Source organism: Panthera onca, chromosome D2 (genome assembly GCF_046562875.1).
Source record: "Panthera onca isolate mPanOnc1 chromosome D2, mPanOnc1 haplotype 2, whole genome shotgun sequence".
Lineage (NCBI taxonomy): Eukaryota > Metazoa > Chordata > Mammalia > Carnivora > Felidae > Panthera > Panthera onca.
Window position 1 is genome coordinate 19,907,737 of NC_138349.1, and position 15,164 is coordinate 19,922,900.

The window sequence follows — 15,164 nt, forward strand, 5'->3', positions numbered from 1 at the left end:
GAGACAGAACTTTGAAAATGGGGAGAACAGGGTAAATGAGACACCGATCTACAAAGATATTTCTGTGAACATAAAATTCCTCGTTTTTTCCTATTTAAATGATAGGAAAACGCATTTACCAATTTACAATACCACAGCAAACTCAATAAATTTAATGTGTAGCCTAATCTCAAGCCACAAGACATTTCTGGTAAGAAGCACATCAGATGTTTTCCAATTAATAACTGGCCAATTAGTTTGTTTGTTTGTTTGTTTTTAGTAAAGAAGCTTTAGTTTTAAACATCTTTTTCTCTGTTGGTTTATATTTATATTAAGAACTAAAGGTAAATTTTAAATAATGATGTACTTAAACTGTCCATCATATTTAGTTAAATCTTAGCTGAAATAATTTTGCAGAATAGGAACAAAAATAGTGTAAATCATTTTCATGTTCAAATTGTTAGCATCTTGTTAGTCATTGAAAGTCAGGTAAAATTGAATTAAAGCAAAAAGTTGTCACGAATGGAACTTTAGTATTCCACCAGTCAGAAAAGGGGAACCATTTTGTTCTGAAATATGATACCAGTGTTTTTTGATGTCAAACTTGAATTTTCACTATTCTTTCTAAAGTCAATCTTTCGAACAATGTTTAAAACGCCATTTACTTCCATTTACGCCCCATCGCTGGTTATTTCTCTTACTGCATTTTCATATGTGTGCGTAACTCAAAGCATCAATACAGCAGCCCTGCACACACCCCGCTCTGTTCCCCACGGTGCACTTTGCTGTACTGGGAGCCTTTCTCCCGAATCGTCAGTTTCACCCAACCGCTCATCATTCAGACTCCTCTACACTCTTGAAACTGGTTTTGACTTCAGGACAAGCTGAGGGAAGCCTTCAGGCGAATAAAGATCCTTCAAACAAACCAATATTCTAGGCCTTAAACTATCAAAAAGATTTCGAAAGAACTAATAAAAGATCCGCGTTTTACTGTTACGCCCCCAAAAACCGGGCGGAAAAAGACCTTCTCTGAGCTCGGGGGCCACCCCAACCTACTCCCCGGTTGGGAGGGCCGGCTCCTAAGATTCGCAAGATGGTAACATTCATGCAAAACGGTGGCCGTGGCGTGGCTAAGAGCTCTTGGCGAGGGCCTTCTTGAAAAGCGTGAACACTTCTTTCAGGGCAAAGCAAACGTGTTGTTTACAAACCCTCACCATCCTTTCCACCCAGTGCCACCCGCGGACTGCGCCAGGGACACCATGAAGGGCGGCTGCTTGGTGGCGGCATTTTCCTTACACACCCTCACGGGCGCACACACACTCACGCACGGCTCCCCGCACATTCCAGCGGCCTCTTGGGACCAGAGGGATGAAACAGAGTCTCTGGGCCATTTTCCCCCAATGTGAGCTATTCTCGTTCAATATATCCAGTAACCTTCCTGAAGATAAAGGGGATAAGGAAAAACAAACCTATTTCCCCCAAATAACTTGGCTTTCCTATCCCCAACCTCACGCACAGGCAGAATGACACCGACCCTGCGCAGAGAGAGGACACGAAAACTTCACACGCAAGGCGGCCGCGCAGAGTTCAGCCGCGACGGGACAGATGTAGTCACAGCGCACCCCGAGTCCCCGCTCCCCTTTCCCTCCTCTTACTTTTGGATGATCTGCGGTAGGCCGGCTGGGGGCGGCGGCGGCGGCGGCGGCGGCGGCGGCGGCGGCGGCGGCGGCATCCCTCGCGGGCCTGGGGGCGCGGGGGCCGCGGGGGGCGCCGGTGCACCCGGCACGCTGTGGGCATCTCTGTCGGGTTGCTCCGGGCCGCTGGGATCCGCGTCCTGGCTCATGGCTGCGGCCAGCACCATGTGAGGCGAGGCCGGCCCCGGGCTCGAGGCGAGAGAGCGCGCGCAAAGGGCGGCCCCGGGGCACGGGCGCTCACTGGCCGGGGTCCCCGTGCCCAGTCCCCTTGTCCTTCCCGGTGGCGCGGGGAGGAGACGCGAGGGGCGGGGAGGAGGCAGTCCCGGCGGCGCCGCCTCCTCCGCCTCCTCCTCCTCCTCCTCCTCCCGTCGCTCCCGCTAGCCCAGCCGGGCCACGCGGGGGCGGGGGCCAGGGGGCGTCTCCCCGGCCGGCGGGAGCCGCTCGGCCCCCGGGGGGCTGCTCAGCGCCGGGGTGAGCCGGGGAGCTCTGCCCTTGGACCCTGAACGCGGCCAGGGGAGAGGGAGCGCGGCGCGCGCCAACCGCCACCTTGCGCCCTCACGGTCCCCGGCCCGGCTCTCCGCAGCGCAGCGCAACCGCGTGAGGCGGCGAGACGCACTCCAGCCCGCCGCCGGCCGCCGCGCTCGCGCCTCTGCCGGGAGTTCTGCCGCCCCGGGGTTGTCCCCGGGGACCGCGCGCGCGACCTCGCGCGCTCCTGCCAAGCGGGCCGGACGGAGCGCGCCCCGGGGCGTCCGCGCGCATCGCCAGGGCGAAGTGAGTGGGGCTTGGCACCTTCCGGCGTCTGGAGCCCGGCCAGCGCCACTCTCGTCCGAAGGGCCCGACCCGGCGGGGGAAAAGTCCGGAACCTCCCCCACTTCGGTGGGACGTCTAACCTCCGGTCTTACATGACCAGGCCCGAGGGCTCTCCACATTGGCAGTTCCGGCTGCTGATTTCAGGGGTCTCCGGAAGCAGCCAGTGGGACCGCCGTGGTTTCTCTTCATTTTTCCCGCTACGATCCCGGGAGCGCAAAGACAAAACCATGTATATGTTTTATTCTTGTTATGTATTGGCGAGATCTCGGTAGAAATGTAAAGGATGAAAAGGAGAGAGTTCGCTGACATCGCGCCGCCACCATCACTGCCTGTGTAGTTCCGTTCGCTGTCCCGGCGCCCGTGTGCGCCAGTTCACCTGCACACGCCAGCTCACAGCTGAGGCCGCGGGCATCTGCGCTGAGGAGCCACACTCAAGGTGCAGTTTAATGTCCTGGCCCGCGAGTTGGAGGTCTGGGGAGGCACCCGGTGCCACAGAAACATCTAGGAGCTGGGCAGAGCTCGTGGAGAGTGGTTATCCAGAAGATCCTTACCGTGCGTTGGGCGCACTAGCTTTCCAAATCCTGACATTGGCCGCCCGGAGGAAGCAAAGAAAAAGCATCCCTTGGGTGCCTTGGAAGCCAGAGCGAAGGCCAGAGTGTCCCGTGGCCTGGAAAGAAGTTTGCTGGGGGTCTCAAAGCCCACGCGTCCTCCTCCCACAGCCACGTGAAGGAACATTCTGGGGATGCGTTCTCTGGAACGTGGCAACTAACGGAATTCCCTGAAAAATCGTTTCTTCTCTCCCCAGACTGTGAGTTTCTGTCAGTTCCCCACCCCCACCCCTACCCCCACCCCCACCCCCCCGCAGGCTCAGGAAACTAAGCCTCCCTTGATTTTTGTCATCCAACCTAGATCTTTACCCCTCCCTCTCTCCTACAGATAAAAATGGACCATCCACTCCCTTCCTTCCTTCCTTCCTTCCTTCCTTCCTTCCTTCCTTCCTCCCTCCCTCCCTCTTCCTCCCTCCCTCCCTCTTCCTCCCTCCTTCCTCCTACAAATAAAATGATATGTCAATTCCTTGTGTTAATAAAGATCGTCACAACTCAGAAAATGAGTCTCACTAAAAACCCAGGTATTGGTTGTTGCCCCCATTTCACAAATGAAAGGGCGTCAGGGAGATTTGTCCAACCATACATGACTAGTAAGTGGCCATCCCAAAATGAGTCTTCTGAGGCTGAGTGGTCAGCTCATCATCTCTGGTTTCTATCAATAGAGTTCTTGACTATGGTTTCCATAAAACTCCTCCACCTTCCACTGCCTCCCCCCGCCCCCACCCAGGGGAGCCCTGGTTGAGGAATTACCTGAAATTAACATTGCAACTCTTCCAGAAACTAAAGTTAAAACTTCCCATATGCTTGCATTAAAATTTCCCTCTGAGAAGCCCCAAAAACCTTTGTGAAAAGGGCTTTATAGTCAAAAAGACAAACCTGTGTTTACCAATGGAGTGATTCAACATCTGAGTGTCGGTTACCAAGTATGTAGATTGGGAATGAAGGACCTGGCTTACACAGTCCTGTTAGGCTTAGGGATCATGTATCGTGCAAATTTGGTGCAGGAGGTATCAATCCAGCAGTTATTACAAACATGCTTCCTTATATCCCAACCTCATAGCCAAATAGAACAACAGATCTCAAACTTCAGGGAGCTGAGTGTCTAGGAGTCACAGTATTGATATACCGATATCCATCCCTATAACACTTCTACTGGCAGAAAAGAGAGAGAGAGAGACCGTATTATATGAATGCAGTTCTCTACACCTCAAAACTAATGCATTAGCATATGCGACAAAATAATAACAATGGGTAAAATCTAAGTATTCATTGGGCTCTTCTTTGCATTTTTTCCTGTAAATTTGAAATTTTCAAAATAGAAAAATTATTAATAATTCACAGGTTGCTTTTCAGAAATCCCATTTATAGCTTAATATTTGCAATTTATGTTTATGTAATAACTGAAATTTAGATGGAAGCAGATACAAATTGAGAGGGAAACACTGCAGCAGAAACCCAAAGCTTGTTCGTGTTCTACCTCAAATCCCCGCAAAAATGTTGTACAGGATAATAGCAAACAAGCAGACTAAGCAGTACCAGTGAAGAATGTTTTTTTAACTTGTGTTTTCCCACTTCTTTCCAGGAAGAATGACAGAGATCTCCAGCTGGGGTTGCAGCCATTTAAGAAACTGTAGCACTCTTGCTTTTGTGCCCTCCCCAACCCCACCCCACCAGGGAGCGCTTCACCGTTACCAAAGTGAGAAAAAAGGCTGGGTGAGTCACCTTGACAAATGGGGAGCATGACTGGGAGGTGAGGGCTGCTAACATTTCTCTTTGTTCCACTCGCGGAAGCATCCTGTCTGTCCTGCTCTACCAGTAAACTAGGATCAGACAGTGAGACTTCTGCTGTCTATGAATATACTGAACATTTAACAGGAGTCAGCTGCTGAGTGCTTTCATAGATTCTTACTTCATACTCACAATGGCCCATGAGCTAGTTACTGTCATCTGCGTGTTAGAATTGAGAAAACTGAGGCTCAGATGGCTGCAAGAACTTGCCCCAGGTCGCCTGGCTTTTAAGAGGCCAAAACAGGACTGCAGTTAGGTGACCTGGTCCCTAACCTCTCTCCACTGCCTCAGTGACAGACATGGAGATGAGATTCCACCTGTCTTCTTTTGCTGTGATGTTGCCTGTGTCTTCCAATGAATGTAAAACGTCACCTGCACAGTGGCTCAACTCTGCCCCTCATATGTATCCAAATCAGTAAAATAATAGGAGGGATCCAAATTGACATCTTACAAGCAAGAAAATTCAGAGAAATTAAGCAACTGGGCAAAGTAGTGGGAAGGCGGCGGGGGAACTAGAACCCAGGTCTCTGTTACTTACTAGGGTCATTCTCAAACTTGCCACAGACTCTGCCGTGCTTCCTAATATTAATAAATATTTGATGGGTTCCAGACGCTAGTTCTAGGAGCTTTTTCATGTTTTATTTCATTTAGTATCACCATTTTGTAGACAGAGAAGCTTGATGAACCTGTGTCCAAGGTCACTAGGATGATAACCAGTGGAGCTAAGCTTCAGACCCTGGTCTAGCTCCCTGCAACTTCCCAAAGGGGAACCAGCCCATTCTCAGCGATGATTGTAAACATTCGTCTCTGCAGATGAGATCCCTTAATAGGTACTGCTATTCCACATATGTATATTATTACTGTTATTTTTAATAGATTTACTAGATTGTAATGTTTGATAATTTTCACCCAATGCTGGTGAATGCAGAACACAGACATTCTCACACACTAATGGGTGAAAATGTCAGTTGCTGCAACCTCTTTGGAAGTGAGTGGACAGTGTCTATTAAAACTGCACAAAGCAAACTGACTTAGTAGTTACTTTTCCAGGAATTTATACTGTGCGTTTACATGTAGCAACAACCAAAGCCCCATGTACAAGGGAGTTCATCGTGGCATTGTTCATAATAGCAAAAGCTAGAAACAACCATAGTGCCAAGCAGTGAGGGACTGGGTACATCAAGAGTGGTCCCTACATACAAGGGAATACAACGTAGACCTTAAAAAGCAGGGGGCAAATCTATACAGACTGCTAGGGAGAAATTTCCAAGATGTGTTACTGAGTAGAAAATATAAGCTCCTCAGCAGTATGATTCAATATATGTAAAGTCAAAGATCATAAAACATCTCTAGAAAATTCTACAAGAAATTTATTATTAACAGTAATAACCTCTTGGGGCACCTGGGTGGCTCAGTCGGTTAGGCATCCGACTTTGGCTCAGGTCATGATCTCATTGTTTGTAGGTTTGAGCCCCAAATCGGCCTCTGTGCTGACAGCTGAGAGCCTGAAGCCTGCTTCAGATTCTGTGTCTCCCTCTCTCTCTGCTCCTCCCTCTCTCATGCTCTGTCGCTCAAAAATAAATAAACATTCTAAAATTTAAAAAAAAATAGTAATAACCTCTAGAAATTGGGATGGGGCAAGAACTTTATCCTTTTGTGATTTTTTTATATTGTTTGAATATTTGAAATACAATTTTATTGAAGTATATGTATTGTTTGAAACTTTTTTACTATGAACATGTGCTTTTTTAATTAGCTAACTACAAAACTTAATTATTTCTTCAACTAGTAATTCTTAATAATACTTAGCACATTAATAGGATATTTATTTTTAAAGCAAAAATCCATCTGGAAGAATGAAGAAACACATTGGACAAAGTATTGTCCAGAGTAGCCTTTTGATATCCTAACAACCCAGTAGAGATAGTTGAATAATTAACTTATTGTCAGCAGTCATGTTGCTACAGTTAGACAGTTTACTAGTTTGACAATGATGGATAAACATTAATCAACCTATCAATGTGAGTCACAACATAGTAACTGTTATCTGGGGGTTAATGATAACAGTTACTGCTTTTTTTGAATATTACTCTATGCCAAGCTGTCTTAAGTACATACTATTTCTCATTTAATTCCTTACAATCACCAGGTGGTTGTTTTTGTGCCCATTTTACAGATTAAAAAACTGAGGCTCAAAGAAGTTCGGCCACCTGACCAGCTATTAAGTGGTGGTGCTGTAGATCGAACCCCAGTCTTCATCACCCCTGGGATTGGACTTTTAACCACTCTGTATGGTGGCATGGTGCATCTTGGTATTATGGGCTTTTGAGACCAGAAGTTTCTCTGCTAAATCCTGGCTGAATATCTCTGATATCTGTCTCCAATCTCTCTCTCTTTCGTCTCCCATCTCTCCACATGACCTGGATTCTCTTTTCCATCCCCCTGAGGTGAGCTTTCTCCATATGCTGACCCTTTTCTCAGAGCTATAGCATGATCTTTTACTTGAACTCCTTGGAATCCCTGGATATGTTTCCAAACAATCATAAAATAAAATCCTGTGCTGGCTTCACTAAGGATTACCTCTCTGAAAACCCAGGAGAGGCAGTGGCTGAAGGATGCTGTTTAAAAATAATATGGTTACTCATGGAACTGGATGCACATTTGAATTTGAAGGAGACAGTCAGGGAACTTTAGCTGAGGAAAAGTGAGGACATGACCCATGAGGTTCTTTTCTGCCTAACAACTCACAGAGAAGGTCCCTCATTGGCTGTGAGGAAGGGCTCAACCTCCATCTCTCTGATGGTGGATTTGTCGTCTAGGCCCCCTTGTCCTCTAATGAGCTACACAGGTGTTGTGTTATAATCAGTACAGCAGGTAGCTGGGCATCAGAAAATCCAGGTTCTGGACCATGAGGTGTATTGATTATTCCTAAACAGAAAAGCAGTCATCCCAAACCAAGAGTGACATCAGCACCTTTGTCTTCCCTGAATGCATCACTGCCCCAAACCCAGGTGGCTTGAGCTCTGTCCTTCTACCACTTGTTCAGTACCTGGCGACAAACCAGTAACTGTGGTTTGAATTCAGAGTCCCGGGGGGCTCAAAGCAGGCGAGGGCAGGGTTATGTGGGCATGGCTTCCTGGAAAAGAATTTTGAGCTGTGTTTTGAAGGATCCAGAAAATGGCTTTACCTCCTTTGCTATTTCCAAGAGAAAGCAGCAGGATATAAGAAGGGGTGTTATAAAAGAAGTCGCAGCTGAATTTGGGGGGTGGGGAATGGGAGACGATGGTGCTATGAAATGAATGTGGGAGAAATGTTAGCTGGTGGCTAATTGCGTGATTTAAGTTCCATGGGGCTCCGCACCCCCTGTGGAGACCCAGCTTCTACACTGCAAGCTTAATCCCTGGGGAATGTCACTGTCATTCAGAGGCTGGTAGTGTGACTAGGGCCCCAGCCAAGCAAAACAGCACTTCTCAGAGTCAGGGGATTCCTTTATCGAGCCCCTCCCCCCAATCACCTCCTCCCGTCTTCTCTTATCACTGGGGCTGTCTGTCTGTCAGACCAGTTGGTCATCAGGGAATAAACATCTCAGGCTGTTTGCCCACCAGTTCGGGGATCAGGTGACCATTATGGAAGGCAATACCAGAGGCCTTTGCATGCCAGTGTGACGCCAGGAACAGTGAGAGCCTGTGATGTGCTGACCTCACTGAGCGGGCACCCTTGCAGCTGGCCTGGAGCTGGTGGACGAGTGCCACTCCCTGATGTGGCACCTTTGGTCATCCCAGGGCTACCCCCTGCAGGAGACCCTGCCGAGCCCCTCCCGGCATAGACTCTCCAGTCAGAATAGCTGGATTAGAAACCCAGACCCGGGATCTGTTAGCTGCATGACTTAAGGCAAGTAACTTCACCTTTCTGAGCTTCAGCGTTTCCCTCTGAAGAATGAGAGTAATAACGCCCGCATGGTAAGATTACTGTGAGGATTAAACATAAAGCACTTAGGAGAGTGTTAAAAGGACTTACACTTTCAGCTCTAGGATGAATAGGTCTTGGAGCACCTGGATGGCTCAGTGGGTAGAGTGTGCAACTCTCGATCCTGGGGTCATGAGCTCCAGCCCATGATGGATGTCGAGTTTACTTAAAAAAAAAAAAACAAAAAAAACAATGAACACGTCTGGGGATCTAATGTAAAACATGGTGACAAGAGTTGATAACACAAAGATAAATCTGTGAAGTGATGGATATGATAATTATAACCAGACGGTGGAGCTCTTTCACAATGTATACATACATCAGATCATACCATGTCTTACCTGTCTTACAATTTATTGTCAATTATACCTCAATAAAGCTGGAATTTTTTTTTTTTATGTAAAGCACATAGGCCAGTGTCATCTGGCATGTGAATGGGGCTGAGCAAGCTGCTGTTGACTGGTTTTCACATAATGATGACTGAACTTTGCATCGGGGAATCAGTGATCATAATGCACAGTCTTCTCTTGAAAGGGGGAGGGTGATCTGAATCGGGATGGCAGTCACCTTCTGCATGTAAAAGCCCTAGGGTGAAAGGATAGACTTGTAGGAACCATCTGGAAGGGAAGCAGGGAAAAGGGAGTATTGTCAGAACACAGTGGGGAGGAGACCTGCAGCCCTGGCCTTGGGTCCTGGCTCTCCTCCTTTCCAGCCAGGGACCTTGGGCCTTGCTTTGTGAACTCTCCACTCTCCCTTTTCCTCGGCCATAAGATGGGGATCACAAATTGTTCCTTCTTTTGTTGCGAGGCTGAGCACAAGGCTGGCCCAGAGTCATCTCTCAGTACAAGTGGCTGTGATGATGACCTGCTTGGTCACAAAACACCAGGCAGCTCAGAAAATTCGAATCCGTAAGAGGAGGGCCCCCAAGAGAGTGCAAGGGGTGAGGGGTGTGGTTTGGTTCAGTCTTTGGAGGTGGGGGATTTATTGAGGATGGGGGCTTGCTGGGGGGGTTGCCTGCTCCTCAGAACGTTTCACTGAGGAACTTGACTTCTGATGATTTAAAGAATCCCAAAGAAGGCCTGTTAGGATTGGGGAGGGATAGGGTTTCCCCTATCACATGTCTGCTTCACTCTGCTCCCCTCTCCCCAGAGAAGAGCAAATACACATGTCTAAAATATCTAAGGGAGTGTTATGGGTTGAATCGTGTCCCCTAAAAAGATCTGTTGAAGCCCTAACCCCTGGCACCTGTGAATGTGACTTTCTTTGGAAATAGGGCTTTTGCAGATACAGTCCAGTTAGGTCATTAGGTGGGCCCTCATCCAATATGACTGGTGTCTTACAAGAAGAAGCCAACTTAGACATAGATTGCACAGGGAGGAGGCCGCGTGACCACATGGCCTGGCTGCAAGTCCAAGAGCACTGAGCGCTGGCAGGCAGCCCCACAAGCTAACAAGGATTCTCCCCCTCCACCCCTCATGTCTCAGATGGCCCTGTCCACACCTGGATTTCCGGCCCCTGGCCTCCAGAACTGTGGGGATAAATTTCTGTTGTTTTAAGCCATCTAGTTGGTGGCGCTTTGTTATAACAACCCTAGGAAACTAATACGGGGAAGCCAGGGACTGGGGGAGAGGGAGGAGCTGAGGGATTGTGTTCCCTTGATCTGAGAACCCAGGAAACCAGATCAAGGAATTCACAGCCAGAGGAGCCTCAGAGGGCTGAGCTCAGTTCCAATTCCAGGGCCATGAAGGCAGGCAAGATGTTTGGATGAAGTGATAATAGGAGGCAGGAGAAGATTCTGCACAAGGATGTTGGCTCTGAAGATCTGGAAATCTGGGGTGGTGTTGAGTTCTGCCATTGGTTTGTCTGTAGCAGGATCGTTAGGGACGTTGGCTTTCAATCCTGACTCTATTGCTTACTAGCAGTGTGACCCTGGATGGGTTACCCAGCTACTGTGTGCTTCAGTTCCCTCACCACGAGGTCCGTAGGTTGCTGTGAGAGTCACAATGCTGTATGTGTGACACACAGTAAGTCTTCAGAATTCATCTGTGGAATGAATAATTTAGGTGAGCGTTTAACACCATGTCTGCCAAAGTTAGGCTCCCTGGGAAACAGACTCTGAGACAGAGATGTGCTGCTGCTCCAGAGATCAATACTTAGGGAAGCAAAGAGAAGGAAGCAGGGTTGGGCAGAAAGAGAAGTGGGCTGTGATAAAACCTCCATGGAGACCTCAGCCAATGCCGTGGAAATTCTGAAGCTGGGGTGGCCCTTCAGAAGTGGCAAAATGGCTCTGAGCATTTCTACATCAACATCTCCTCCCACGCTCTGATCATGTCTAACAGAAAAGTGAATGTGCCTGACCCAGTGATCCTAACCAAATCCTTATTACATTTCATTGGCTCTGACTGGGCATGTTCCTATTCATGAACCCATCTACGGCCAGAAAATGTGATACTCTCATTGGCCAAGCCAGAGTCACATGCTCATCCCTGGTGTCAGAAGTCCATGAATGCCACCTGAAGCCTGCATGTTGGAAATTGGAGAGTCTGGGGATGCCTGGTTGGCTCAGTCAGAAAGCATGCCACTCGATCTCGGTGTCATGAGTTCAAGCCCCATGTTGGGTGTAGAGATGAAAGAAAGAAAGAAAGAAAGAAAGAAAGAAAGAAAGAAAGAAAGAAAGAAAGAAAGAAAGAAAGAAAGAGAAAGAAAGAAAGAAAGAAAGAAAGAAAGAAAGAAAGAAAGAGAAAGAAAGAAAGAAAGAAAGAAAGAAAGAAAGAAAGAAAGAAAGATGGAGAAAGGAAGAAAGAAAGAAAGATGGAGAAAGAAAGAAAGAAAAGAAAAGGAAGGAAGGGAGGGAGGAAGGAAGGAAGGGAGGGAGGGAGGGCGGAAGAAAGAAAGGAAATCGGAGAGTCTGTGATTCCCTTAGTGGAAAAATCTAAGTGTGCCAAGAATGAGTGAATGCTGGACAGTGAAAGCCTGACAAACATCTATCTATTCTTTAACTGGAAAGGATATTATATAAACAACTTCTGTCATGGCAGGTGCCTACCAAGAATGAATACTGTGATATGGAATGCAACATGCATTTCAGGGTGTTTGACACAGAGGAAGGTATTCAAAACATGTTTGCTGAAAAAAATTAAATAAATATTACTAACTAAACAGGGGGAAAGAAAGCATCCACTGGGTGATCCTCAAGCTGTTTTCAATCTTAGCCCTCCAGAGGCTTCTGAGCTGTTGGATTGTTCTGTTTCTTCTCTGGATGGTGGTTTCGTGGATGTGTCATAGAAATTCAACAAGTTACACGTCTATGATTTGTGTCTCTTTCTGCATCTGTTGTTATACCTGAATAAAATTTCTTCAAAAGTTTAAGAAAACAAAAGAGAAAAAAGAAATGTCACACATTTCTGTGTGTGCCACACATAGTCTGTGGCACAGATAGTAAGATAGCATTCTTAAAAATAATAAAATACATAAAATAAATAATATGGCATTCTTTCCTCATGTTCTAGTCTTCTGTTTCTGTCCGTAATCTTGGACGAGTAACAGCCTCTCCATTGCTGGCTGTTCATTAAGAACAATTTCATCAAGGATGATTTTTATGATAATTGAGTGTTCCTACAACCCCTTACCATCAACAATTCAGATTTAGGTTTTTAAGGGCGTGTCATGAAGGTCATTTCAACACCAGTTTTTTCTTTTTTTGTTATTAAAAATTTTTTTAATGTTTATTTTTATTTTTGAGAGAGAGAGAGAGAGAGAGACAGAGCACAAGTGGGGGAGAGCAGAGAGTGAGGGAGACAGAAGCAGGCTCTAGGCTCTGAGCTGTCCACACAGAGCCCGACGTGGGGCTTGAACCCATGAACCATGAGATCATGACCTAAGCCGAAGTCAGAGGCTCAACCAACAGAGCCACCCAGGTGCCCGAACGCCAGTTTTTCCAATGTGTGTTTCAAACTAAGCTTCAAGGATTCAGATAACCACTTTGTTCTTGTTTCATTTTTGCTAAGCTAGTTGAAAATAAGTGATAGGTACCATAACAGTTCATCCCTAAATACCAAATATTCCCAAAGAACGAGGATATTTTTCTCTGTAACCACAATATCAAGACACGCAAGAAAGTTAACACTGATATAATAATATAGTATTATTTTCTCTACATCTACGAATTTTCCCAGTTGTCTAGATAACATCTTTTATATTTGCTTTTTTTGTTTAAATCTATGATACACATTTTACGTATTGTATTTTTTATTCTCCTTAGTCTGCTTTATCCTATAATCGTTTTCACACTTTTTTTTTGTCGTTTATAGCATTGACAATTTTAAAGAGTCTAGGATTTGCAGAATTTATATTCTTTTTTTTTAAGTTTATTTATTTACTTTGAGAAAGCGCGAACAAGCTAGGGAGGGGCAGAAAGAGAGGGAGAGAGAGAATCGCAAGCAGGCTTCATGCTGTCAGCACAGAGCCTGACACGGGGCTCGACCTCACAAACCGTGAGATCATAGCCTGAGCTGAAACCAAGAGTCAGCTGCTCAACCAACTGAGCCACCCAGGCACCCTGCAGAATTAATATTCTATATTCTGGATTTGTCTTATCATTTTCCCATTACTAAGTTTAGCTTAAAATACTTCAACAAGAAGACTACGTAGGTGGTATTGTTTATCTTCCATTCTTCACACAAGGTGGCCCATCGGGCCAGTTTGCTCCATTACTTGGTGATGTGAAGTTGTCTCCCTCGATTGAAGCAGATCTCAAGATCCCATCTCTTTCCCTTTGTAGTTAGAAACCATCTTTGACATGACACTTGGAGACTATGTAAGTGTCCTATTCCCCAATAGTCATTCGCCTGTGGTTTTAGCATCCACTCATGATCCTTGCTAGAGCCAGCTATATATGAGGGTTTTCTAATTGAATCAATCCATCTACATTTATTAGATGATTTCTTTTGTAAAGAAAGAACATAACCTGTGTTCCCCTGTCTTCTCTTACTTCTCTCTTCTCTCTGTCTCTCTGTGTCTCCCTCCCTGCCCCCCTCCTTTCTCTTTCATGTGTATGTAATATCCACATAGGCTCGCTTTCCTTTTCACAAAAGGTATTTAAGGACTGTCATATACCTTTTTTAAAAAGTTGTCTGTTTTGTCCATTTTTATATTGCCTCCATTTATATTTTATATTTGGAGAGTTTCCTTCCCCTTCAATTTTAAGTCCTCTTCATGTATTAGAGAAATTAGATCTTTATCTCTGATATAGGTGACGAATATTTCCACCTAGCTCAGTATCTCTGTTCTGATTTTGCTTATTATATTTTTTTGCCATGCTGATTCCACTTTATTTTTTCGCAGAGAAATTCGTCAATCTTTTCTTCTGTTACATATGGATTTTGAGTCAGAGTTAGGGTTTAAAAAGTTCCCCCACGCTGAGATTATTTTTTAAATTCTCCTGTTTTCTTCCAATACTTGCCTGCCTGTCTCTTTTACACTGAGACCTCTGATCCATTTGGAGTTTATTCTGGTGTCCAGGGTGAGCCATGGATCCAACTTTACCTTTCTCCAAATGGCCAGCCAGTTGCCCCCAACACCACTTATTAAAAGAACCAGCTCTTCCTGTGTGGTTTAAGATTGTATCTTTATCGTATGCTGAACTTCCATATGCACTTAGGTCTATTCCTGAACTTTCTATTTTATCCTAAGTCTGTCTATTCATTTACCAGTTTTAATTATAGATTCTTTATAATATCATTTATTGCTTGACAAGCCTGGTTTCTCACAGCTCTTCTTTTTTGGGTTTTTTTTATAGCTATGGTTGTGTGTTTATTTTTCTATATGAGTTCTGAAGTCAACTCTCCTGAGGGAGGGAATGTGGTCTTTTTATCAGGATCGTGTTAACATTACAGATTAGCTTAAGGAGAATTACATCTTTATGATGTTCGATTGTCCCGTCAAAGAACAAGGGATGCCTTTTGTTTTGTTCAAGTCTCCTGTTATGTCCTTTGGGAGTGTTTTAAAGTTTTCCACAGAGAGGTTTTGACAATTTTAGCAGTAGTAAATAAAACATTTGACACTCCAGCAGATCAAAGCAAAAGTTTTATTACGGAAAAACTGATACTAGAAGAGAGAACGGAGCCAGGCAAATCACCACATTGACACCAGCTGCCAGCTTCCCAGCCCAGAGGGACAGGAGACCCGGAGCCAGATGGAAAATCAGCCAGGACAGAAGGTAGCACCCAGGACACCTCTCCTGGGACTAGTCACCACCCTCCTGGTACCTGAGCTTGTAATGCCCTAGGGATTCCAAATTACTTACGTAGGTGGCTACTTT

General features: G+C 45.8%; 1 protein-coding gene and 1 long non-coding RNA gene across 4 annotated transcripts in view; one reads left to right on the plus strand and one right to left on the minus strand.

Moving 5' to 3' along the window:
* Positions 1-1,840, minus strand: part of RBM20 (RNA binding motif protein 20) — a 195,799-nt gene extending 193,959 nt beyond the window's left edge. For all 3 annotated transcript variants that reach the window (XM_060641524.3, XM_060641521.3, XM_060641520.3), the window contains exon 1: positions 1,635-1,840. In XM_060641524.3, coding sequence (XP_060497507.3) covers positions 1,635-1,840 — 206 coding nt within the window. The remainder of the gene's footprint in view (positions 1-1,634) is intronic.
* A 1,340-nt stretch (positions 1,841-3,180) lies between these two features.
* LOC132684912 (uncharacterized) lies at positions 3,181-11,629 on the plus strand. The gene is made up of 3 exons (XR_013550567.2): positions 3,181-3,291; positions 4,674-4,804; positions 7,056-11,629. It is a non-coding gene; the product is annotated as an uncharacterized LOC132684912 (long non-coding RNA).
* The last annotated feature ends 3,535 nt before the right edge of the window (positions 11,630-15,164 follow it).